Raw genomic sequence first — 24,729 nt, forward strand, 5'->3', positions numbered from 1 at the left:
CGCTTCGCCCATACATGATACATAGAGTGCCTTGCATTCGCTTCAGCACGAGTGAGGCGTGGACCAGACGAATACACTTTCCGAAAGGGGTCATGTCAAGTTGTCGTAAAGTGAATGTGATTGGCTGGATATGACGTCAAAGGTGGTGTATTTTGACCTCTTTTGCCCCCCCCCCCCCCCCCCGAATGGTCCGGCGGAAGAAATAAATAAACAGGTCGATCATCTGATGTGTTACAAATCAGATACATTGTTATTAAAAGTATCATTTGGTTGTTTTAGGATGTGATGTTGTGACGAACTTGAACTTTTTCTACTGCCAACTTTGTCTCCGTACTCGGGTCGTGGAGGGGCGTGTTAGGCGAAGGCTTATACCGGGGGCAGAGGCTCCATTTCACCCACGGGCTAGACCGGTGCAGTTTGGGGTCAGCACGGCGACACCGCCAGATTTGTCCATATGTTGGTTGATCTTCATTCATGGTTAGTTTTTTGGTTGGAACAAAAAGTGAGTGTGGTAAGTAAAGCATTTTCATCTCCATTAAATAATTAATGCTTGGTCACTTTATTTTGGTGTGCCATTTTTTATTAATAAAATAAGGAAACTTTGACTTGGTCATGTTGGTGGTTCTTTGAAAGTTTGAGTTTGTGAATACATGTATGGCAGAATGATTTTGATAAAACAATTATTTGGCAAATTTACACCAGCTAGTACTAGTTGTACTTAAGTTACACTAATCATAGGATATTTAACCAGCAAGATATGACCTGGGGTCGATTTCACAAAGAGTTAGGACTAGTCCTAGGAGATATACAAATTGCATGGATAGTCCTAAGTTAGGACGAGTAACTGGTCCTAACTCGAGATAAGACTAGTCTTAACTCTTTGTGAAACCCACCCCTGGAATGCCAATGACCTTTTCTGTTTATAAATGTTGTTCCTTTTTTCAATGTCCTCCATCCGTGGGAAATTTTCATTCATTATAATTGTCATTCATTTTGGGGAAAACAAGTTTGTGTAATGACCAATGGGGGAAAAGGGACAACTTTGTTCTCAAACTTTCTTTTACAAAAAAGCAGTGATCAATGAACCAATCTTCTTCGAAAAAACTAGATCTAAAATTTTGTGTTTATACCTGTTTATAGTTGCGATAACGTAACCCCTCTTCGCCATCGGGAGGAGGGTTGCGTTATCGCAACTAACCCATGAACAGGTGTAAAGAGTGAAGAAATGAAATGATGTTCACAACGTTGGGTCATTAACTATTCTTTGCATTTATACTCTTTTGGTTGTTGTTTGGTAATAAGTTTGCATCAGGTAATTATATTTTCTCATTTTAACAATAATTTTCAGTGAGGTACTAGGATGTTGCCAAACCCTTCATCTAAGGTCTTGGTGCTGGGCACCATCACCTTAATGGTCCTCCTTCAGATGTTCATCTTTATCTCCAACTTGGACTACGAAACCTCAAGCAGGGAAGAAACGACGCTAAGCAAACTAGGCCAGCATTACCCCTTCTTGGAGAACTCAACTACGATCAACTACATCTCTTCAGAAATACAAGTAAGAGATTGTTGATTTTGCACTTGGAGTGTGTCTGATGGACTTCATACTTAGGCTTGGTTGGAGCATGTGCAAGTTTATCATTTGTAGGGACTTGGGCCTACTCTTAGAACTATGAGGTTCGTTTCGCTACAATACAGAGTGTAGACAACAGTGGAAACAAATCATAGTTCTAGGAGTATGTTTGGGGCCTATTATTATCTGATTATTTTTATGTGTGGATTGCCGGGCAATGCCAAAACTTATTAGGGTCGACCTACAGTTGCTCTAAATCTATTTGGTTCATTGTGACTCTTGAGCTCCTGTTTAAACTGGTTGTTAAAGGCATCTGAAAGCACACCATTTCTTGTGACAAGGGTGTTTTTTCTTTCATAGTTATCTTGTAACTCCGATTACCAATCAAGGTCAAATTTTCACATGTTTGTTTTTTTATGCATATGTTGAGATACACCAAGTGAGAAGACTGGTCTTTGACAATTACCATTCTTTAAATATAACACCAAGAAGACTAGAGATTACCATCCATTTTCCCGTTACACAAAACTCAACAAAGAGTAAAACAAGAATGTCTGATGAAGTATTGGTCACTCTTGTTCACAGATGTGTTGCTGTGTGTCTCGCCAAATGTGATGTTATAAATTACTACATTTCTCCCTGTTTGGTTTAAGGTGATGTTTTTTCTAAGAGGCGTACCACCTGGCCGAGGGAGGTCTGCTCTTGCTCAAGCCATCGTGGATACCTTCAGTCAGAATTCAGTCTTTTGCTGTTCGAGTCAAACTACCTCAGTTGATGTGTCTGATCAAAACTGCCTTCAAGAGGTATGTATGGTTTGTCTGTTAATGTTGTTCAACCTTTGGTTCTGGAAATAACACAGTTTATATTTTTTACTATGAAGGGGTAACTCTGTTTCAACTTTCAGCCCCAGGAGTAGGTGGCAACCTGCCCCCTGGTGGCAGTTAATTTGGGTCGATAGCCAAAATCTGTTACGTGTAGCCCTGACCTTGAATTTGCTGTCCATGTTAGGTGATCTCTCACAAAATACAGTTTTGTATTCTTGTGTCATTCTTCCAAACACAGGTTGAAATAAACTGTAAAAAGAACGTCCGGGTTATCGTCGTGGACCACGCGGATAACCCATCCAAAGACCTGAAGAAATACTTTTCCATGGCGCATCAGTACAACTACACAACCGTGGTTGTTCAGCCCAACACTACAGTGAGGGAAGACGGAGGGAACGTTTTACAAGTAAGAGAGAGCAACGTGCTACTACAGACGCCCAAGATGCTGTATCCTTTGTTCTATGGCTGGTATCTCGGTTATAATATCTCGTTGGACGTCCAAAGACACCGGAAGACACTTTACGATGAATGTTTGCAACAGTCAAAGTTTGTGGAGATATTCAACAAGTTCGCTCTTCCAGGTTGCCCACACAATTCATCAGGTAATATTTACAGGTTATTTTGGGGAGAGGGCGGTTTTCTTACCCTGTTCGTCAGTCAATATGAATGATTCAGTCCAGCACATCTCTCAGCTCTTTCAAGACTCACTACAAGAATGTTGCCTACATTATCATGGTGTGTCAAGTGGTTTAGTTCACTGGACCCAAGCTCTGGTGTTGTCAGCAGCAGAGTGTGGGTTCGAATCCCGGTCATGACGCTTCTGGCTGGCCTTGAGCAAGACACTTAACCATATTCGCTTCGTAAAAAGTTGGGAAGGTAGTTCATTCTGCTCTATCAGCCAGGCTCCTAGTGGATGATACCCATGCCTACATCCTTATGGACTGTGAAGGGAGTAACCCTGTTTCAGCCACAGGAGTAGGTTGCAACAGGCCACTGGTGGCAGTTGATTTTGGTCAATAGCCCAAGTCAGTTAACTTGCCCTTACTTTGAAGTGGCCGTCGGAGTGCCCCCTTGTGGCGTTAGGCAATATCATTTTTTTGTTTTTATAAACACCCCTGCTTAATTCTTCTGCATTATTGACTGTACAGACTAAATGGGTTTTGTCATTTTTTTCTTCTTTTGGAGGACTATGAGCGCCTTTTTGAAGGTAAATGTGCATATTAATATTGTTACTATTATCTTGATCCTTTTTAAATGTTATTTTTTACGCCTCAGGTGGCTTGGATTTCGGGCGCTACTTCTCCCTCAAAGGGTTATTGACGGGTCCCACATTACTTCATTGTACATCATTCTTCAGTAACTACGGCAACCGGACTGGTTCCAAGCAATATGCCACCTCATCAGCCGTGAAGCAGAACACAGGCGGAGCGTACAGCCTATCCATTATAGGGTTCTTGATAACCCCTCGAACATTTGGGGCACGTCTTCGTCTCACAAAAGATGAACTTGCCCTTTGGGGTAACGATAATAGTAAAGAGGCCAGCAAAACACACAGAGAGTCAAATGGCGGCTCAAGGTCGTTGGTCAAGACTAACAAGGTCATCACTGCACATACAAGTGACACGCTCAATGTGGACAAACCGGTTAGTTGCCCCAAGGGTTGGCGACCTCAGGAATTCTCCCCGACCTGCGGTCCTGGAAGTCGGGCTCACCTTACTCTTGGCACGGGAGTGAACATCTCGGCAGTTCAGACGGGCATCGATTTAAATACGATCATTCAACAAGAACTGCTGGCTCGTGACAAACCAAAGGACATCCCCACCCTCCAGCTTGCCGGTGGAATAGCCCGTTGCTATGGAGAAGGTAACTGGGCCATATATTTGGAGAAACCGCTTAAAATTGGGGCATTATTTAGCGGCTGGTATTAGGTTTAAAATTTATAGCCTCTCCTTTTCTGTGAAAGTACCAAACAAATTTGTTTAAGCAACCATCTATTCTCTGTTTAAATATGAGCAATATTGATCACAATGAAACTGTATGCAAATAAAGTTAACACAAAGTTGAGTGATGCAATATGACTTCAAAAGGGGGGGGGAGATGTTGTGCCATGTAATCAGCACAATGTCCTGAACACCAACTAGTGAAAGTACATGTATCTAAGAAGTAACTATAAATATTAAATAGTAAACTTACGAGTACAACCATGTGTAAGATCTCTTTTATGGGGTGTCGTGGCCGAGCGGATAACAGCATCGAACTCAAGCTCTGGTGCTTCTGTTCAGCAGAGTGTGGGTTCGAATCCCGGTCGTGACACTTGTGTCCCTGAGCAAGACACTTAACTATAATTGCTTCTCTCCACCCAGGGGTAAATGGGTACCTGTGAGGGCTGAGATGGTTCTTGTGATTGATTTAGCCGAGTAGCGCATATTAATGTTGCACAGGCTGCATACTCCCCACCAGGGAGCTGAGATGGTTTAAGGGGTGATTTAAGGCTCGGTGACCAGGGGTAATAATGTGAAGCGCCTTGGGACGCCCTCCGCGTGTGAAAAGCGCTATCTAAAAATGGGTTATTATTATTATTATTTTGTCAGAGTGTTCGCTCTGAAAAGAGCTGGTGTGGTCTTGACGTTTCAAACAGTTTACTCTGCTCGTCTTCAGGAGAAGGGTATACTGTTTGAAACGTCGAGACCACATCGGCTCTTTTCAAACCCAATTCGCCCTCAAAAGAGATTTTAAACATGGTTGTACCTGCAGTTTACAATTTAGCCTTTATAGTTCTTATTTGTTCACACTATGCAAAGCTGTGTTTTAATCGTCACCAAAGAAATAAACAGTGGGCATAACTTTTTTCACTCGATCTTGTGAAATCAATAACAAAGTTCGAAATGGAACTTTTCACCATCTATTTTTTTTGATACCCGGATGGACAGTTGTATGTTTTTAATTAAAAACTTTTTGAATGCATGTTTATATATTTAAATACTTAAATATTTATATTAAATGTAATGAGGTCGGTCATGACCTTGGCTTGATCGAAATGCTTCGGGTCATTAATTTAATTTGCATATTTGTATTATTTTTTAATGAGGTTAATGCAGATTTCTACAAAAACTCTTTTTGAAGAATAAAAAATACAATTGTAAAGCAATATTTATATTTATTCTTATCTTGCCATTTAATAGATGAAAAATTCCCAATTTTTAAATTACCAAAAATTTAGTTTTTAAGTACCTCCAATCTTTGACAAACCTTTAATTGAATTTTCACACACAAAAAATCAAGCAATTTGCTAAATGCCTTTTTAGAGTAATTTTCTTTTTAGTTTTTAAAACAAATAAATTTTTGATAAGTTACATTTTGATTCAAACGATTCCAGCATGTAAAACGCATGGCGTTTACTATATTAATGAATATCGAAGCTGATGCAATAAAACTTACTTTGAAACTTTTTATCAGATCATCCATCGTTTGATTTTCTTATTTAGTTATATACCATTCGTATGCTAGTTTATCATGGTGTCGTGGCCGAGTGAATAAGAGCTCTGGTGATTCTGTTCAGGGGAATGTGGGTTTGAATCCCGGTTGTGACACTTGTGTCCCTGAGCAAGAGACTTCACTATATGTGCTTCTCTCCACCCAGGGGTAAATGGGTACCTGTGAGTTGGTTCTTGTGATTGATTAGCCTTGATTGCGCTACATATTTGGCGGCACAGGCTGTACACTCCCTAGGTAGCTGAGATGGTTTAAGGAATGATATAAGGCCCAGTGACCAGGGTTTATAATGTTGAAGCACCATGAGTGTCTCTGCGTGATGGACCTGAGCGCTATATAAGAAGCCACTATTATTATTATTATTATTATTATTATTATTATCAAAAACATTGCACTTGAAGCCAACACTTAAGTTGAGACAATGTAAAATTGTGAAATTTACAACTTAGCATTGACATAGACCTGTTGAAGTTTTAAATGTTGCCAAAAAGATAATTAAAACATCATTGTATCACCAAGCTGTAATATTTCAACTTGATAAAAATACCAAAAGTCCCAAAAATGTTTATGCCAGAAAAAAAAAAACAAGCCTGAGAAAATTACCCAAACATGGATCTGAGATTGATAAAACAAAATTTTTAAAAAACAAAACCAAACATTGAATTTTTTCTTCTACACAATCTATTGTTTCTTTATTGTCCTAATTTAAATGCACCTTCCACTTCTTCCCACATGTATACAAAAAAACTGTAAAAAGATTAGAGATAATTTTTTCATAGATTTTTTTCTCACAATGAAATGCCTTCACTAGCTCAAATTTAAAGAAATATAGGTTTGCTGGTATATGTCCAGTTATTGTTGATATTTATAAAAATTCTTCTGATTTAATTTTTCCCATCACACACAAACACAATACCATACAAATATAGTATATATTTTATATAATATACTTTTAACTATAAAATATACTATATAATATACTGCATATAGTACATTATACAATTGCAATAATTTGAAAGTGCACAGGATAGAGGTCTCCAAAAAGCATCGGCCTCTCCAGAGGTGACCTCATGATTCAAGACCAACACCCAAACAATTAAAAACATAGTATAAAATAGACAACTGAGCTGGTATAAGAAGCAGAATAAAGAAATAAAATTTGTTAATGTTAATAGAGAAAGACACATTTGGACAAATTCATCAAAAATCTACTTTTTTCAAAATTAAAAATATACCATTTTTATGCTTAGCATGATCAAACGAACAGTCTAGCGCACCATACTCAAGTGTATTCCTGTTTAGGTATGGTAATACGCATCATGCCAGATCTCACCCGATCGCTTCAGAGACCTGAAAAAATAAACACACATTTTTTTAATTGTTGTTGCATTTTGTAGCATTTCAGCCTTTGAGAAAGACTCTGCTAGTGTTGTAACATCAGGCCAATTAATTTTTTTGTTTGCATTTAGTGGTTTTTGTAACATACTGGAGTTGTTGGCTCCGCGCCCAACACCAAACCTGGTGGACCAAAAAGAAATAAGGCAGGCCAATGACTTCATGAAGTCGAGCCGTAAGAACAAAGCTGGAAGAGATGGGGCATACAGACCCCATGCACAATGCGCAGCGAACTTACACATGCCTATCTTGTCCGCCATTTTTAGGGTCAAAATTGTGCACTAAGAAATTTACTCTCAAAATGATGGGAATGGTAGTCAAGTTTTCCTAGGAGTTGCGTTCCGCATTGTGAAAGGGGTCTACATAGGGTGAGGCAAAAGCCAAGAAACAAAACAAAAATCTGTAATTTGTGTGTATCGGCCTTATACACTGGAAAAAGCTCAAGAAAAGCAAATACTATACACTGATTTCTTAAGAAAATTTCATCAACATGGACAATGATTACTTACCGCACGATGTCAGCAAAAGCACAAAACAGTGTTTTAGTTTGATACGGGAGTCCATGTTTTCTACATAGAGCTTTGACGTCTGGCACTATTTTGTGAAAGTTGTGTCTCGGCATGGTGGGGAATAGGCTGAAAAAAGGACAAACGAAACATATAAAAAATTAGTAGGATTTGAAACTTTGCATGGTGGAAATAGGATATAGACAGGTTTGCGGGAACACCATAACGATAATCTCTAAATGAAATGGGGTGGTTCTGAGCGTTGGTTTCAACTCGCTTTTTCAATCAGTATGCTCTCAACGACTTCAGGAGAAAGCTGGACTATGATGCTGCACGCTGCAGCAAGTACTGATGATGCGGATTAGCTTGGTTTCCCATGCATCACAAGCTCCAGTTCCCTCATTCATGCATCACCAACAATCCAATCATACTATAGGTACCAATCAGATGACACTGGAAAAATGACGACAAAAGGGACAAAACCATCTTGTTGTAAGATGCATTTTTGTTTATAGTATGAAAAACTTACTGGTGTTCGATCTGGTAGTTCAGGTGCCCGGTGAACCAATCGTTAAAGAACGACGGATCTACATTGCAGGTAGCCTGTAGCTGCATTGGTAACCATTCCTTCTTATCGTCATAGTCAATCTTCATGGGTATATGGTTCATCTGAGTGACCCACACGAACCAATGACTCTCCATAAACCTGGAAATGAAAACATGCGAAAATAATTCAGAAAATTTACCAATGAGGTATAGACAACCCGAGCTACTTCACAAAACCCCAAGATTCATCTTAAGACGGGTTGTCAGTATCGCCATAGTTGTTTGTATTGTGACATCACAGAACCTCACCCCTTCCCCCGAACCATACACCTTTCCTTTCTCCTAATAGACCCCCTTACTTTGATCACCCATCCCCCAATCAAACCATTCCCTCGCTCCCGTGATCATGCCCCTCCCTAGCTCATCCCTCCCCTAGCCCATACCCTTCCCCTTAATGATGCTCCCTGCCTACCCAGCAAACACGTAACGTCATCGTAACGTTACTGTGAAATTGTATTTTGGTAATGTTGCTTCCCAACTAAAACACAACTAACCTACAACGTTGCCAAAAGGTTGCAGTTTGGTCTTGTTACACAATGACATAAATACAACGTTATAAAAACGTTATGTTTTAACATCGTATAAAAAAGTCCTGTGAATATTGTTATGCAACGTTGTCAGAAGGTTTTGGTTTCGTCACGTTACTCCATAACTTAGATACAACTTTTGTCTAACGTTTTTTAAACGTCATATACAAACGTTATGTGAATGTTCTGTCAAAACGTTATCTGAGAGTTGTGGCTTTGTGTTTTCACAACGTTTTAATAAAGTCACTTTAGCTTTGTTTGGCAACGTTGCTTGAATGTTGTACCTTCGTCAGGTTATTTGGCAACGTACAACTAACTTTGCAACGACGTAGTTTTCATCGTCTGATAATGGGACGTTGTGGAAACTTGTTTTAACAAAGTTACCGAACAGTGTTTTGACAGTTCACTGGCATGTGTCGCACGACGTGTATCCTCGGGGCACGTGGGCAACGTACATATATAACGTTGTATCAACGTTGTACCACGAGGCAGATGACCGCGGTCATGCAGAGATCCTCTACAAAACGTTTTCAATAAAAAATAATATTTTTTTATTATAATATTATTTTATGGTAATATTTTACAAATAAAAAAAAATAAAGACATTCATATAGGTATTAGTAAAGAACAAAAAGATTAATAATAAAAAACTTCATACAATTATTAAAAAAGTAAATTCTCATATAAAGTACGAGGCTACAATCCGCGCGGAGGATTGTGGGGGATTGTTCAAATGTTATGCTGCACTTCCGCCGTTCAACCGTCGTATTCTTCTCCTAGCCTGTACGTTACGCCGACCAAATTTACATCGGTTGTTAAGTTGTCATCTTCTCGACAATGGTAAGTATTCTACATACAAAAACTCACTTTATCTTATTGTGTTTTCCGTAAAAAAACAAGTATTTTCTTTGGTTATCACGATTGTCTGTATATGTCATCATTCATGTACGTCGTGTGTACATCTCCAGACAACAATACAATGAGACATTTTTACACATACAATGGCAGAGGTAGCTAGAATACGGCCAACCAATCTTCGTGTTTAGTCTTCCTCCGTGCTCTTTGACACCTGTTTACTGTGTATCCTTTGTCCCCGAGTAGAATAATTGTGAACCACAGATTTTTGATGAAAATTGACTGCTTTTCGACGCCATGATGTTTAATTTAATATATTATTATGCTTACTTATGAGGGCACAATTTGTGTGTGTTACTATTATTGTTCTTTCCACAAATCAGCTACGGTAAAAGGAAAAGTATTTAATCAATTTATATATATAATTAATATTGTTGAAGGAGTAATTAAGGGGTAACTGAAAGGAACCAACATTTTTTTTTTTCAGAAAGCATATATGGAATAGTGAAGCATGATTGATGCTTTTTTAATGTTGATTGATTTACCTTTTTTTAATGAAACGGCAGCATTTAAAAAAAGATTTGTTGATCAATTACAGTTAATTTTGTTAGCTGAGACAAACAATATGTGGGTACTGGGTAGAAGGAATGAAAATGCTTAGTTTTACCATTTCGAATGACCACCCCAATTACTTTATGTTTTTCTTAAAAATGTTTTTATTTTACTTTTAGGAGCTTGCTGAAAAAGTTAGAGGAGGCCATCTCATCTTCTTGACACCTAAAAATTTCCCCACAACAAAAGTTGGGCCCAAGTACAGGTGAGTGAATTACATGTGCATGATGTAGCTTTGTTTGTGAAATACTCTCAATGGAAATGTTGGCAACGCCTATTATATTGTAAAAAAAAACTAGATAGCTTGAAGACAAAAGGTATTCACTATCCTATACAAAGATTAATGGAACATGTTTTCAGTCCATAGACATTTTGATATTGTGCAGGTACATATGGACAGTTATGTTCAGGGGTCGAAATTGCCACTAGCCCGCTAGCCCGGGACTACCAGATTTACAGCCGGGCTACTCATTTTTCCAGCTTGATAGCCCGACGGGCTAGTGGAAAAATAATGCAAAAATCATCATCACAAACAATAAAGAACTATGTTATTGGTGTATTGTAAAGTTTGAGCCGTGACGCGGGACATAATGTGTCTTTCGGGCTACCAAAATCTAATCAGGGCTACTAAAAATTATTGGTCACTAGCCCTGCTGACTACCATGGAAATACACTTAATTTCGACCCCTGTATGTTTCACGATGTATACATTAGAAAATAACAATGTCAAACTCGTTCTTGTTGACCCGACATGGATGAACCGATATACATGTGTACATTGATAAAGGAAATACATGTACACATTTTGTGGGAAAGGTCAAAATGACTCAATTTTCTCTTTGTTTCACATTTTCTTTTACATTTAGGAACCTTGTTGAGGAATACCTACCTTTTCGGATGTGGTGACCCTTGGTGATTCTGACTAATCCATCGACAATTTTGCCGTGTACCACTTGCTGCCTGCTATCCTTTTTTCCCCAAACCCTTTTTAACATTTTATCTCAAAGCTGAGCTTTTGTTACTGATTTAAAAACGTAGATGCACTAAATGAAGAAATTTAAACAAGAACAGTATTTAACATTATTCAATATGTTCAAAAAAGTTCTAAATTCAACATTCCTCCTCAACAACTTTGCCATTCACACTGGATTTTGCTCCATCCAAATGTAAAAAAACCAAAAACAATTTGTGTGGGTATTCATTAAAATGGCACTGTATTTTTACTTTTGAAATCTGAAGACAATTGGAACTGTGTTTAAAGTTAACTTTAAAAACGTTTGTTTTCAAAGGGTTGTTTATACATTTGGCAATAAAATTACCTGGTAAGAAACATTTTGAGAAACAGTTCACTTTGAAGTAATGTGGTTTTGGAAAAACATTTTGAAGCTGATGAGTGTTTCTGCCAGAAACGCTTCTCAGATTGGGTGTTCAAATTGCAGACTATATATTCTTCCCACATGAATTTTCACAGGTTAGTTTTATGGTACGATGTATCTACAACTAGATTTGAACAAGCAGTGAGTTTCAGTAACAATGGTATGGAACTTACTGTATGTGTATATAATATAATATATACATGTAGATAAATACAATAAAACTAACCCTCTGTGAATATTTCACTTCAAAAGATGTTTGTGTTTTGGAGATTTCACCGGGAAAAAACGGGGCGATTATTTCCACACAGGAAGAATATTTCTTAGATCTAAATTTTGGGGAATAAAAAGTGATCTGTTTTTTCTATAACCGGAGAACTTCGAAGTTAAACGTTTCTCAAAATGCATTACACTACCTACAGCTGCTGAACTTCTGACAATACAGTTGTTTTTTATTGCCTTGAATTTGTAGAGTCATTGCCAAACGTATACAGACCATTTAACTGTAAATCTCCATCTTTGCCATTTTTATTATACAACGCATTTTGAGTTATATTTAACCATGCTTTAAAGTTTTGCAGTCTTTTCTATGAAATGATTTGTATGCAATTAAAGATGTTAAGAGAGCCAAAAGCACTTTTGGTATGCATGTGTCTTGATTTGTTGTGATAAATTTACATTTATTTAAAGCATTTAATAACGTTTTTATAACGTTGGGTTTTTCCTGTTGATGACGTTATATAAATACGTCACAATCACGTTCAGAAATAACTTTATCAAAACGTGAAGATTTAACGTTTTCACAATGTTATTATATTACGTCATGACGCGACGTTATCTAGACGTTGACAAAACTCCACACTTATCCGTCCGTACAACGTTAAATAAAAACGTTCTCCCAACATTCAAATAACGTCATAGCGACGTTCAGGGCACGTTATTATGTTTGCTGGGTAGCTCGCCCTAGCTCATCCCTCCCCCAATCATACCCCTTACCTAGCTCGCCCTAGCCCATACCCTTCCCCTTAATGATGCTCCCTGCCTAGCTCGCCCTAGCTCATCCCTCCCCCAATCATACCCCTTACCTAGCTCGCCCTAGCCCATACCCTTCCCCTTAATGATGCTCCCTGCCTAGCTCGCCCTAGCTCATCCCTCCCCCAATCATACCCCTTACCTTGCTGCCCTAGCCCATACCCTTCCCCTTAATGATGCTCCCTGCCTAGCTCGCCCTAGCTCATCCCTCCCCCAATCATACCCCTTACCTAGCTGCCCTAGCCCATACCCTTCCCCTTAATGATGCTCCCTGCCTAGCTCGCCCTAGCTCATCCCTCCCCCAATCATACCCCTTACCTAGCTCGCCCTAGCCCATACCCTTCCCCTTAATGATGCTCCCTGCCTAGCTCGCCCTAGCTCATCCCTCCCCCAATCATACCCCTTACCTTGCTGCCCTAGCCCATACCCTTCCCCTTCATGATGCTCCCTGCCTAGCTCGCCCTAGCTCATCCCTCCCCCAATCATACCCCTTACCTTGCTGCCCTAGCCCATACCCTTCCCCTTAATGATGCTCCCTGCCTAGCTCGCCCTAGCTCATCCCTCCCCCAATCATACCCCTTACCTTGCTGCCCTAGCCCATACCCTTCCCCTTAATGATGCTCCCTGCCTAGCTCGCCCTAGCTCATCCCTCCCCCAATCATACCCCTTACCTAGCTCGCCCTAGCCCATACCCTTCCCCTTAATGATGCTCCCTGCCTAGCTCGCCCTAGCTCATCCCTCCCCCAATCATACCCCTTACCTTGCTGCCCTAGCCCATACCCTTCCCCTTAATGATGCTCCCTGCCTAGCTCGCCCTAGCTCATCCCTCCCCCAATCATACCCCTTACCTAGCTCGCCCTAGCCCATACCCTTCCCCTTAATGATGCTCCCTGCCTAGCTCGCCCTAGCTCATCCCTCCCCCAATCATACCCCTTACCTTGCTGCCCTAGCCCATACCCTTCCCCTTAATGATGCTCCCTGCCTAGCTCGCCCTAGCTCATCCCTCCCCCAATCATACCCCTTACCTAGCTCGCCCTAGCCCATACCCTTCCCCTTAATGATGCTCCCTGCCTAGCTCGCCCTAGCTCATCCCTCCCCCAATCATACCCCTTACCTTGCTGCCCTAGCCCATACCCTTCCCCTTAATGATGCTCCCTGCCTAGCTCGCCCTAGCTCATCCCTCCCCCAATCATACCCCTTACCTAGCTCGCCCTAGCCCATACCCTTCCCCTTAATGATGCTCCCTGCCTAGCTCGCCCTAGCTCATCCCTCCCCCAATCATACCCCTTACCTTGCTGCCCTAGCCCATACCCTTCCCCTTCATGATGCTCCCTGCCTAGCTCGCCCTAGCTCATCCCTCCCCCAATCATACCCCTTACCTTGCTGCCCTAGCCCATACCCTTCCCCTTAATGATGCTCCCTGCCTAGCTCGCCCTAGCTCATCCCTCCCCCAATCATACCCCTTACCTTGCTGCCCTAGCCCATACCCTTCCCCTTAATGATGCTCCCTGCCTAGCTCGCCCTAGCTCATCCCTCCCCCAATCATACCCCTTACCTAGCTCGCCCTAGCCCATACCCTTCCCCTTAATGATGCTCCCTGCCTAGCTCGCCCTAGCTCATCCCTCCCCCAATCATACCCCTTACCTTGCTGCCCTAGCCCATACCCTTCCCCTTAATGATGCTCCCTGCCTAGCTCGCCCTAGCTCATCCCTCCCCCAATCATACCCCTTACCTAGCTCGCCCTAGCCCATACCCTTCCCCTTAATGATGCTCCCTGCCTAGCTCGCCCTAGCTCATCCCTCCCCCAATCATACCCCTTACCTTGCTGCCCTAGCCCATACCCTTCCCCTTAATGATGCTCCCTGCCTAGCTCGCCCTAGCTCATCCCTCCCCCAATCATACCCCTTACCTAGCTCGCCCTAGCCCATACCCTTCCCCTTAATGATGCTCCCTGCCTAGCTCGCCCTAGCTCATCCCTCCCCCAATCATACCCCTTACCTTGCTGCCCTAGCCCATACCCTTCCCCTTAATGATGCTCCCTGCCTAGCTCGCCCTAGCTCATCCCTCCCCCAATCATACCCCTTACCTAGCTCGCCCTAGCCCATACCCTTCCCCTTAATGATGCTCCCTGCCTAGCTCGCCCTAGCTCATCCCTCCCCCAATCATACCCCTTACCTAGCTCGCCCTAGCCCATACCCTTCCCCTTAATGATGCCCCCTGCCTAGCTCGCCCTAGCTCATCCCTCCCCCAATCATACCCCTTACCTAGCTGCCCTAGCCCATACCCTTCCCCTTAATGATGCCCCCTGCCTAGCTCGCCCTAGCTCATCCCTCCCCCAATCATACCCCTTACCTAGCTCGCCCTAGCCCATACCCTTCCCCTTAATGATGCTCCCTGCCTAGCTCGCCCTAGCTCATCCCTCCCCCAATCATACCCCTTACCTTGCTGCCCTAGCCCATACCCTTCCCCTTAATGATGCTCCCTGCCTAGCTCGCCCTAGCTCATCCCTCCCCCAATCATACCCCTTACCTAGCTCGCCCTAGCCCATACCCTTCCCCTTAATGATGCTCCCTGCCTAGCTCGCCCTAGCTCATCCCTCCCCCAATCATACCCCTTACCTAGCTCGCCCTAGCCCATACCCTTCCCCTTAATGATGCCCCCTGCCTAGCTCGCCCTAGCTCATCCCTCCCCCAATCATACCCCTTACCTTGCTGCCCTAGCCCATACCCTTCCCCTTAATGATGCTCCCTGCCTAGCTCGCCCTAGCTCATCCCTCCCCCAATCATACCCCTTACCTTGCTGCCCTAGCCCATACCCTTCCCCTTAATGATGCTCCCTGCCTAGCTCGCCCTAGCTCATCCCTCCCCCAATCATACCCCTTACCTTGCTGCCCTAGCCCATACCCTTCCCCTTAATGATGCTCCCTGCCTAGCTCGCCCTAGCTCATCCCTCCCCCAATCATACCCCTTACCTTGCTGCCCTAGCCCATACCCTTCCCCTTAATGATGCTCCCTGCCTAGCTCGCCCTAGCTCATCCCTCCCCCAATCATACCCCTTACCTTGCTGCCCTAGCCCATACCCTTCCCCTTAATGATGCTCCCTGCCTAGCTCGCCCTAGCTCATCCCTCCCCCAATCATACCCCTTACCTAGCTCGCCCTAGCCCATACCCTTCCCCTTAATGATGCTCCCTGCCTAGCTCGCCCTAGCTCATCCCTCCCCCAATCATACCCCTTACCTAGCTCGCCCTAGCCCATACCCTTCCCCTTAATGATGCCCCCTGCCTAGCTCGCCCTAGCTCATCCCTCCCCCAATCATACCCCTTACCTAGCTGCCCTAGCCCATACCCTTCCCCTTAATGATGCTCCCTGCCTAGCTCGCCCTAGCTCATCCCTCCCCCAATCATACCCCTTACCTTGCTGCCCTAGCCCATACCCTTCCCCTTAATGATGCTCCCTGCCTAGCTCGCCCTAGCTCATCCCTCCCCCAATCATACCCCTTACCTAGCTCGCCCTAGCCCATACCCTTCCCCTTAATGATGCTCCCTGCCTAGCTCGCCCTAGCTCATCCCTCCCCCAATCATACCCCTTACCTTGCTGCCCTAGCCCATACCCTTCCCCTTAATGATGCTCCCTGCCTAGCTCGCCCTAGCTCATCCCTCCCCCAATCATACCCCTTACCTAGCTCGCCCTAGCCCATACCCTTCCCCTTAATGATGCTCCCTGCCTAGCTCGCCCTAGCTCATCCCTCCCCCAATCATACCCCTTACCTAGCTCGCCCTAGCCCATACCCTTCCCCTTAATGATGCTCCCTGCCTAGCTCGCCCTAGCTCATCCCTCCCCCAATCATACCCCTTACCTTGCTGCCCTAGCCCATACCCTTCCCCTTAATGATGCTCCCTGCCTAGCTCGCCCTAGCTCATCCCTCCCCCAATCATACCCCTTACCTAGCTCGCCCTAGCCCATACCCTTCCCCTTAATGATGCTCCCTGCCTAGCTCGCCCTAGCTCATCTAAGGTAATAGACCGATCCATTAAGCCCCGCCCCATTGCGTATTGACCAATCACAACTCAACAAAGGTCCGACACTAAGGTCCGACATGCGTGTGCGTCTGCTTGGCGCGCGCGGCAGAGTTGTGCAGAAAGGCATTGGAGAGGCCCACGTGTTCTTGCTCACACATGCGTCGTGGGCGGAGCCTACTGGATCCGTCTATTGTAGAAACCAAATAAGACTATCACCAATTGTTGGACCCATTGCTTCAAGCTAAATTAGGCTTATCAAGAATATCATATCCATATGTTAATATAAAATTGGTGCAACCCTACTTTACAAATCATCTTTTTAAAAATCTCCAAAGCAGTTGGTCCCAATCCATTTTGACTAAAAATATAAGCACCTGACAAACAAGTAGAAAAAGAAAGCACCAGATACGCCTAAAAGTGGGCCAAAGGTCACAAAGAGTTTGGTGAAAAAGAACACCATCCAGAAGACATCCTGAAAAGAGAAATACAAAAAAAACATTAAGTTTCGATGTTGAAACTATTCTAATTCTACTGTTTTTCTTTAGATACTTTTTTCCAGTTACATTAAAACTTGGAGTACGAGTGCAATATGACTGCATCACAATAACTGAATTGGGCATTGGGCCGTTGTTAAAAGTGTAGCAATTCCAACTTACGATCCAGACTTTCTTCCTCAGAATGTGCGAAGTGTATTCATAATGAAAGTACAGTGGTAGCAACAACGGTGGTAAAACTGTCAGAAAAAGAAGGGAAAAAATGCAGTCATAAGAGTTAGACAGGATAACTTTATTTTGTTGACTTCACAATTGTTTAAATTATATAATGTAATAAACCACAAGGAAACCCAACTGGTTAAATTTTAATCAAGTTTGGCTTGAACGAAGAAAGATTAACTAGAGTGGGGCTTGAGTCTGCGACCTCTGGATTAACGTGTTGGCGCTTAACCAACTGAGCTATCTAGCCCTAATATTGGCAAATCCTATTTTGTCTACTCTATATCTTTGTTTGGGGGTGCCAGGTGGGAAGCCATTCAATCTGTGCCTCCTGAAGGTGATCTATCTCCTGCTGCTTCCCAAAGAGTCCACTCCTTAGCAAACTGTAGAGGGTACCCTATTACCAAGGAGGCAGTGAATGGAACAACTTCCCTCCCAACCCAAATTCATCATCATCAAAGAAATTAGCAATAGAATAGAATTTGAGCAAAGAAATAGAATTTGAAAAAAGAAATAAAAATTCAAAGTAGAAATACTTTCATCAACAGGCCTGATGTTTTATTTTTGAAAGACCAAGTGCACAAAGGCATTTTGCCCTTGATAAACGGCACCTCTATGACACAATTGTAAATTTCTATTGGAATATTTCAAAGGGCACCAAGGCGACCAGAGGCAATTGCCTCCGCCAAGTAACATGGCTGCATGACATTGAGCAAAAGGGTATATCAAAATGCAACTTACTGAAGAAGAAGTAGCTCTGTTGGTGATCATAAGGCATAAAACCTTTCTTCTTTTTGGCCCACTGAACGGGCTGCTTCTCACCCAGCATGAATATATACTCCATCCTGATGTCTGGGTCCTTCATGATGATGTTGGGCTTAGCGTGGTGCTGGAAATGGCGGTAGTTCCACCAGTGAGCGGACGAGCCCTGAGGGGAAAACAATTAAATATTTCAGGTTTAAATGCTAGTATGATGAAGTTGGATTCATTTGAAATATTGGAAGCCGTTACTGAAAAGTTGCTGTAATATGAAGCTGAAATTATGAGTTATTATGTCGGAATTGTTTATTTATTATTCTCCTTTTTTAACCAATATGGAAATAAATGTTGATTGGATTGAAAACAAATTGGATTGAATGGGGGAGAGCTTGGAGAATTTTTAATATGATAAGAAAATATTGTAATCTTATTGTTTGAGTTGTCAGCTCCGAGATTTACAGGGCGTGTCAGCCAAGGCAGTCTAGCACATCGAATTCAAGCTGTGGTAGCCAAGTCAACACGATGTGGGTTGGAATCATGTTTTTATGAACTAAATCAAATTGAAAATAATCTTTACCTTCATTCCACCAAGGATGAAGCCATGCAACGCATGATTCCAGCTGGACTTCTTAAAGACGGAAAGATGACCTAGGTCATGCTGAAACCATCCTGACTGACCCTATGGAAGAAATTTTCACAAATTGAAGTTTAAAAGACTGGTTGATAATTCCGCAACAAGTGGCCATTTAATACAAGGAATAGTTTTGAGAATTTCGTTTGCCATAATTATTTGTACTATTACTTTAGAATCACTAGAAAGCAAATATCTTTGTGTCAGTTTACAACGTTGTATCTCCATCTTGTAATAAAAATGTGTCTGGCTGCATCCAAAATCTTGGCACCTATAGAATTTTGTATGCACACCCCGGATATTTAAAATATTTTGTTCTGGCACTTTCAAACTCTCATGTAGGCCTAGTGAAATTGTTTTTTTTCGGTGATAAGACATTGTTTCACTATGATTTATGTATAATAATAATAATAATATTGAGATTTTATATAGCGCTTTTTCACTCCCTACGGGTGTCTCAAAGCACTTCAAGATATTACCCCTGGTCACTGGGCCTTAATTCACTCCTTAAACCATCTCAGCTCCCTGGGGAGTATACAGCATACAGCCTCGTGCAACAAATACGCTACTCGGCTAAATCAATCACAAGAACCATCTCTGCCCTCACAGGTACCCATTTACCCCTGGGTGGAGAGAAGCAATAATAGTTAAGTGTCTTGCTCAGGGACACAAGTGTCACGACCCGGATTCGAACTCACACTCTGCTGAACAGAATCAGCAGAGCTTGAATTCGGAGCTCTTAACCGCTCGGCCACGACACCCCATCAGAGCACATCTTCTTAAAGCCTTTTGGCAAAACCACTTGCTCTGAGCACAGACAAATATTGCTTAACAGAAACTGGTTACCAGCCAAAATTCCATAAAGTTTGCAACTGGTGCACTACTAAAGAAATTTGCTAAGCATTGCTTTAACAGCTTTATGAAAGTGGGCCCAGATGTGATGAGACATTATTTTGAAGAAAAACAAATTTCAGACAAAATATTTCACGTACCTGAACTACAAGAAGTAAAAATGCAGAAGTGAGGTAAGGGAGCCAGCCAGTACCGAAGTACCACATGACAAACCAACCGAGAACATCAAGGGCAAGAATGTGACCGAGATGAGCTGCGTAGAACCAGAGATTGGGTTTCAAGAGGTTTAGCTGCTCCACCTTGCTCCGAAGGTTCCTCATGTCTGTGACAATGGAGCTCTGGAAATAAAAACCGATAGAGGCAAAATCAATGGGGAACTTTTGAGACGTTGGTGTCAGCAGACATAACGCTCCTTTTTTGCAGCTCTGAACATCCCGGCAAAGGTCCGAGCATGTGCACTATTGGCGATAGACTGTGAAAAATCCTTGTACCTCGCATTACACAAAATTGGACAAATTCGCAATCTTCTTGACAAATCCACCACGGAAAAACTGGTTCACGCCTTCATTACATCCCGCCTTGATTTTTGTAATAGTCTTTTTCTCGGTCTACCTGACACCGGAATCTCCAAACTTCAGCGAGTTCAGAACTCAGCAGCCAGATTGGTCACACGATCCAAAACCTGTGACCACATTTCACCTATTTTCTCGGACTTGCACTGGCTTCCGGTTAGACAACGGATTGCTTACAAAACCCTTCTTCTGACATACAGCTGTATCCATGGCCACGCACCTACATACTTGCAAGAACTTGTTCACAAATACCAGCCTTCTCGAAATCTCCGCTCTCAATCACAATCTCTACTTGCCTGTTCATCCGCTTCTACTAAGTCTTACGGCCAGCGTGCATTTTCTACGTCTTCTCCTACTCTTTGGAACAAACTCCCCCGCAACATCAAAGACGCTAAAACTCTGGATAAATTCAAACGCCTTCTCAAAACTCACTTGTTAAACTCCAACTAGTTTTGTCTGTTTTTTTCTTTCTGACTTTGCACAGCGCATTGGGACTCCGTGTGTAATGCGCTTTAAAAGAACGGTTTATTATTATTATTATTATTAAAAAGGACCATCCAAAAATCTCTTATTAAATAGCAATTGCCTCATTTTTAGGATAAGGCCACTTTGGACTTAACAAATGAATATTTAAAGGCCGACTAGGGCATGAGAAAGGGCACCACGGCCAACTGGGGTCTCCAAAAAAGGACCAATCATTTGAAACCATTTAACTAATTAATAACAAATAAATTATAATAGATGTTAAATTTGCAGCAGTGATAATAAATATTAATTTTGGTTTTTACCCATACACTGATGTGTGTTAGCACTGTATGCTCAGTACTTTCCCAAGTCCTGTGAAAAAAATATCACAGGCATGTTACTCAGGTGGGATTCAAACCCACGACCCTTGCAATTCTAGAGCAGTGTCTTACCAACTAGACTACCGAGGTTGCCTGGCAGCTAGAGGCAGTTCGAATCCTATGTTTTGGCAGCGGGTACCGCAAGAAATTTGGGACGAAGTTCGACGAGATTGGTTTTTCTACCTTTGGTTTGTTGTCTTTCTCCAAAGATCCAATGCAAAGTGGTTTCAAATACTTGGTAACAAGTTCCTTATCTGGATGAAAAGCCACAAAGGCATCCTGCAAATCAAAGAAAATAAAACTTTAAAACCTTCAGAGAGCCTATTAGACCCAAGTATATATCTTACATTGTATGTGTACTATAAGCAAGACATGTGTGAGACACAATAAACCAAGCAAGCATCAAAGCAACAGCTCTTTTAGAACTCAAGACATTAGCAACAAACTTTAAAGTCAGTGGACACTATTGGTAATTACTCAAAATAATTATTAGCATAACACCTTTCTTGGTGACGAGTAATGGGGAGAGGTTGGTGGTATAAAACATTGTGAGAAACAGCTCCCTCTGAAGTGCCAAAGTTTTCGAGAAAGAAGTAATTTTCCATGAATTTGATTTCGAGACCTCAGGTTTAGAACTTGAGGTCTCAAAATCAACCATCTAAACGCACACAACTTCGTGTGACAAGGGTGTTTTCTTCTTTCACTATTATCTCGCAACTTTGATGACCGATTGAGCTCAAATTTTCACAGGTTGGTTATTTTATGCATATGTTGAGATACACCAAGTGAGAAGACTGGTCTTGGACAATTACCAATAGTGTCCACTGTCTTTAAAGCGTATGGAGGTCCATAGCAACAAACTTTAAGGGTCAGATTGTGTGCTTGCCTTCCAACCCTAAGAACCCTGGTTTGAATCCTGTTGGAGGCACTATGTGGATTGGGTTTTCAAACCCTATCCCTAGATTAATTCATTTGGGTTCTCCTCCCACATCTAAAACTCAAACTTTGACTTCTCTCTAAGGGGTTTTCTAGTACAGTTATGAAATTCCCTTATCTGTGAGTCATTTGCTTCACAACCAGAATTAAGAAAATAAATAGTAACCAAATATGACATTTCTCACGGACAAATTTCTCAACAGACTGTAACTGCACAAATTATTGCAGCCTTTAAGGCTTAAAAACGTCACCACCCACTTTTCCCTCTTCCATCGCCCAAAGAAAGATGCCCCAAGAAACTCACCGTTGCATCCTCCCCAGCATAATGAGACAGAACCTTGAACCCTCCTGGGTGTCTAGTCACCCACTTTGACACGTCATAAGCCCCATTCTCAATCACCACCCACTTGTCCCCCTTCACCAACACCCTAAGAAACTCACCGTTGCATCCTCCCCAGCATAGTGAGACAGAACCTTGAACCCTCCTGGGTGTCTAGTCACCCACTTTGAGACGTCATAAACCCCATTCTCAATCACCAACCACTTGTCCCTCTTCACCAACACCCTAAGAAACTCACCGTTGCATCCTCCCCAGCATAGTGAGACAGAACCTTGAACCCTCCTGGGTGTCTAGTCACCCACTTTGAGACGTCATAAACCCCATTCTCAATCACAAACCACTTGTCCCTCTTCACTAACACCCCAAGAAACTCACCGTTGCATCCTCCCCAGCATAATGAGACAGAACCTTGAACCCTCCTGGGTGTCTAGTCACCCACTTTGAGACGTCATAAACCCCATTCTCAATCACCACCCACTTGTCCGTCTTACTGCTGTGCTCCTTCACTTCATCCCAGGTATAGGTGTTCTTTTTGCTGACCTGGGCTGAACTCTGACCCTGCTGACCTTTACCCATGTTTCCATCCAAGCTTCTTTCCTTTGAAATGAAAAAAAGTAAGCATCAAGTCTTAAAAAGTGCTACCACTACCTTTATGAAATCATGACCTACCACTAGTATAGGCCATGTAATTTAGTCCAGCTCACTTCCTTGTATCTTAAAGTGCTACACTGGCTACCACTTCCTTTATGTAGGCCCTAATTGGAGATTTTTGGACAGTTCTTTTTAAAAGTTCTCGCCAGTAGTGCGCATGCTCAGGACTACGCGCGCAATACTTAGCATGTGCATGCAGTGAGCCATAAACCTTTTCGCAAACACCCATTCCGCAAGCACCAACCGTTGAATGAGGTGCATTGTGGTCTAGCTTATGAGCAAATTTGATCACCAGCTAGACCACAATGCACCTAATTCCACACCTAACGCACACACACCAGCATTTGCGAAAAAGGGACAGTTAATATGTCTGCTGCCACCAGCGTCGCAAAAGTCTCCAATTAGTCTAGAGCTACCACGTCTCTATACCTCTTGCCTACCTTTGGGCATATGTCATTAAAGTGCTGCCACTACCAACCTTCCTTGTTTTTATATATCACTGATGTCAAAGTGGTAGCACAAGAAAATGAAATCCCAGGCCTAAAAAGTCAGGCTTGGGGCACGGTACAAAAGCCAAGTGTGTTACCAGAGTACTAAAGTGACAGAGGAGTCCAACCTTACCTGGGCTAAAGTGACATAATTTGTGATAATGTGAACAATGGAGAGAGCATTCAACAATAGTTTATCTTATCTCTACTGCCTACAATGGTATCAACAAACAGCTGACATAGAGATGAGTAGGTACTTTACTTATTAATTCTGTTATACAATAGTCTAGACATAACTTGGCACTCTTCAGCCATATTTAGTGAGTCACAATTTTAAAAAAGGATTACAGCGCCCCATCAGTAATTATGTAAGGTCTAAGGTCTTGTGTTTATTTACAAAACTTGCCCAGCAGCTACAGATTAATTGTCTGAATTATTATCCGCCCCAAAACCACTGAATTTGTTCTTACCTGAGAAGAAGGGTTACCGCATATATACATCAAGAAAAAGAGAGAAAAATAAGGTAATTAGTTCGAATACTGTTGAAAAGAAAACACCTTTCATAGCCCGGAAATCACCAGGGCCAGCCTACATCCCTCACCATAGATAAAATGGTTTCACCTTGCTCCACGCATGCAACCACGGGTAGGTTTTCAATGGAAACTCGCCCAACTGTCACACCCGGTCGCATCCCGGTCAACATCAAAATCCAGCACCGGAAATTATTTAGTTTTTCAGGTTTTAATTAACACAAATTGTGATACGAAAACAGGCGCAAACTTACCTTTACCATATACCAGCAGTGCGATGTTTTCTCTCAAGATTTGATGTAGGAAAGATGTTCCCTTGATCCCAATGATCACCCGCCCGTTCACAGATAGAGCAGTCCACCTGGCACACACGCTGGCTAGCCCCTGGGACTGAGTAGAGACCGGGGTGGGGGGGGGGGGGGGGGTTGATGGTTGACTGACTAGGCAGCCTCTTGTTATCGCACCTCCTGCAAACACTTCAACAACAACAAAGCGGCCATCCGTCCTTGAATTCTTACATAAATCCCTTTTTTTTCATTTGCCAAATAGAGCGAATGTAATTACGCCACCCATCCGATGCGTGATCACGCCATGTTAC

The 24,729-nt window shown here is 42.5% G+C and overlaps 2 protein-coding genes and 1 long non-coding RNA gene across 4 annotated transcripts; 2 read left to right on the forward strand and 1 right to left on the reverse strand.

Moving 5' to 3' along the window:
- Nucleotides 1-186: 186 nt before the first annotated feature.
- On the forward strand, nt 187-6,247 carry LOC139939326 (2',3'-cyclic-nucleotide 3'-phosphodiesterase-like). Of its 2 annotated transcripts, none has more exons than XM_071935113.1 (5): nt 187-502; nt 1,349-1,558; nt 2,227-2,376; nt 2,636-2,999; nt 3,673-6,247. In XM_071935113.1, exons 2-5 carry the CDS (start codon nt 1,361-1,363, stop codon nt 4,323-4,325), a joined length of 1,365 nt encoding a protein of 454 aa, XP_071791214.1. In that variant the 5' UTR covers nt 187-502; nt 1,349-1,360; the 3' UTR covers nt 4,326-6,247. The 2 variants fall into 2 exon arrangements, with proteins under 2 accessions (XP_071791214.1, XP_071791213.1); XM_071935112.1 differs by having other exon boundaries at nt 187-511; nt 3,673-6,245.
- Nucleotides 6,248-6,434: 187 nt separating this feature from the next.
- On the reverse strand, nt 6,435-24,492 carry LOC139939327 (acyl-CoA 6-desaturase-like). Its single transcript, XM_071935114.1, has 11 exons — nt 24,386-24,492; nt 22,838-23,059; nt 21,370-21,465; nt 19,910-20,107; nt 18,864-18,965; nt 18,269-18,455; nt 17,471-17,547; nt 17,189-17,286; nt 8,320-8,496; nt 7,794-7,919; nt 6,435-7,239 (listed from the first exon to the last, which is right to left on the reverse strand). Exons 1-11 carry the CDS (start codon nt 24,392-24,394, stop codon nt 7,188-7,190), a joined length of 1,344 nt encoding a protein of 447 aa, XP_071791215.1. The 5' UTR covers nt 24,395-24,492; the 3' UTR covers nt 6,435-7,187.
- On the forward strand, nt 9,613-12,033 carry LOC139939328 (uncharacterized). The gene is made up of 3 exons (XR_011786284.1): nt 9,613-9,763; nt 10,510-10,595; nt 11,257-12,033. It is a non-coding gene; the product is annotated as an uncharacterized lncRNA (long non-coding RNA).
- Nucleotides 24,493-24,729: the final 237 nt, after the last annotated feature.

The sequence above is a fragment of the Asterias amurensis genome, chromosome 7 (assembly GCF_032118995.1).
Source record: "Asterias amurensis chromosome 7, ASM3211899v1".
NCBI classification, from domain to species: Eukaryota; Metazoa; Echinodermata; class Asteroidea; order Forcipulatida; family Asteriidae; genus Asterias; species Asterias amurensis.

Coding starts and splice junctions, on each gene's coding strand:
- LOC139939326 (XM_071935113.1), top strand. CDS start 1,361: ATGTTGCCAAACCCTTCATCTAAGGTCTTGGTGCTGGGCACCATCACC. Junction 1,559..2,226: donor ACATCTCTTCAGAAATACAA/GTAAGAGATTGT, acceptor GTTTGGTTTAAG/GTGATGTTTTTTCTAAGAGG. Junction 2,377..2,635: donor ATCAAAACTGCCTTCAAGAG/GTATGTATGGTT, acceptor TTCCAAACACAG/GTTGAAATAAACTGTAAAAA.
- LOC139939327 (XM_071935114.1), bottom strand. Junction 18,966..19,909: donor TTTTACTTCTTGTAGTTCAG/GTACGTGAAATA, acceptor TTTCTTCCATAG/GGTCAGTCAGGATGGTTTCA. Junction 7,240..7,793: donor GCTTTTGCTGACATCGTGCG/GTAAGTAATCAT, acceptor TTATTTTTTCAG/GTCTCTGAAGCGATCGGGTG.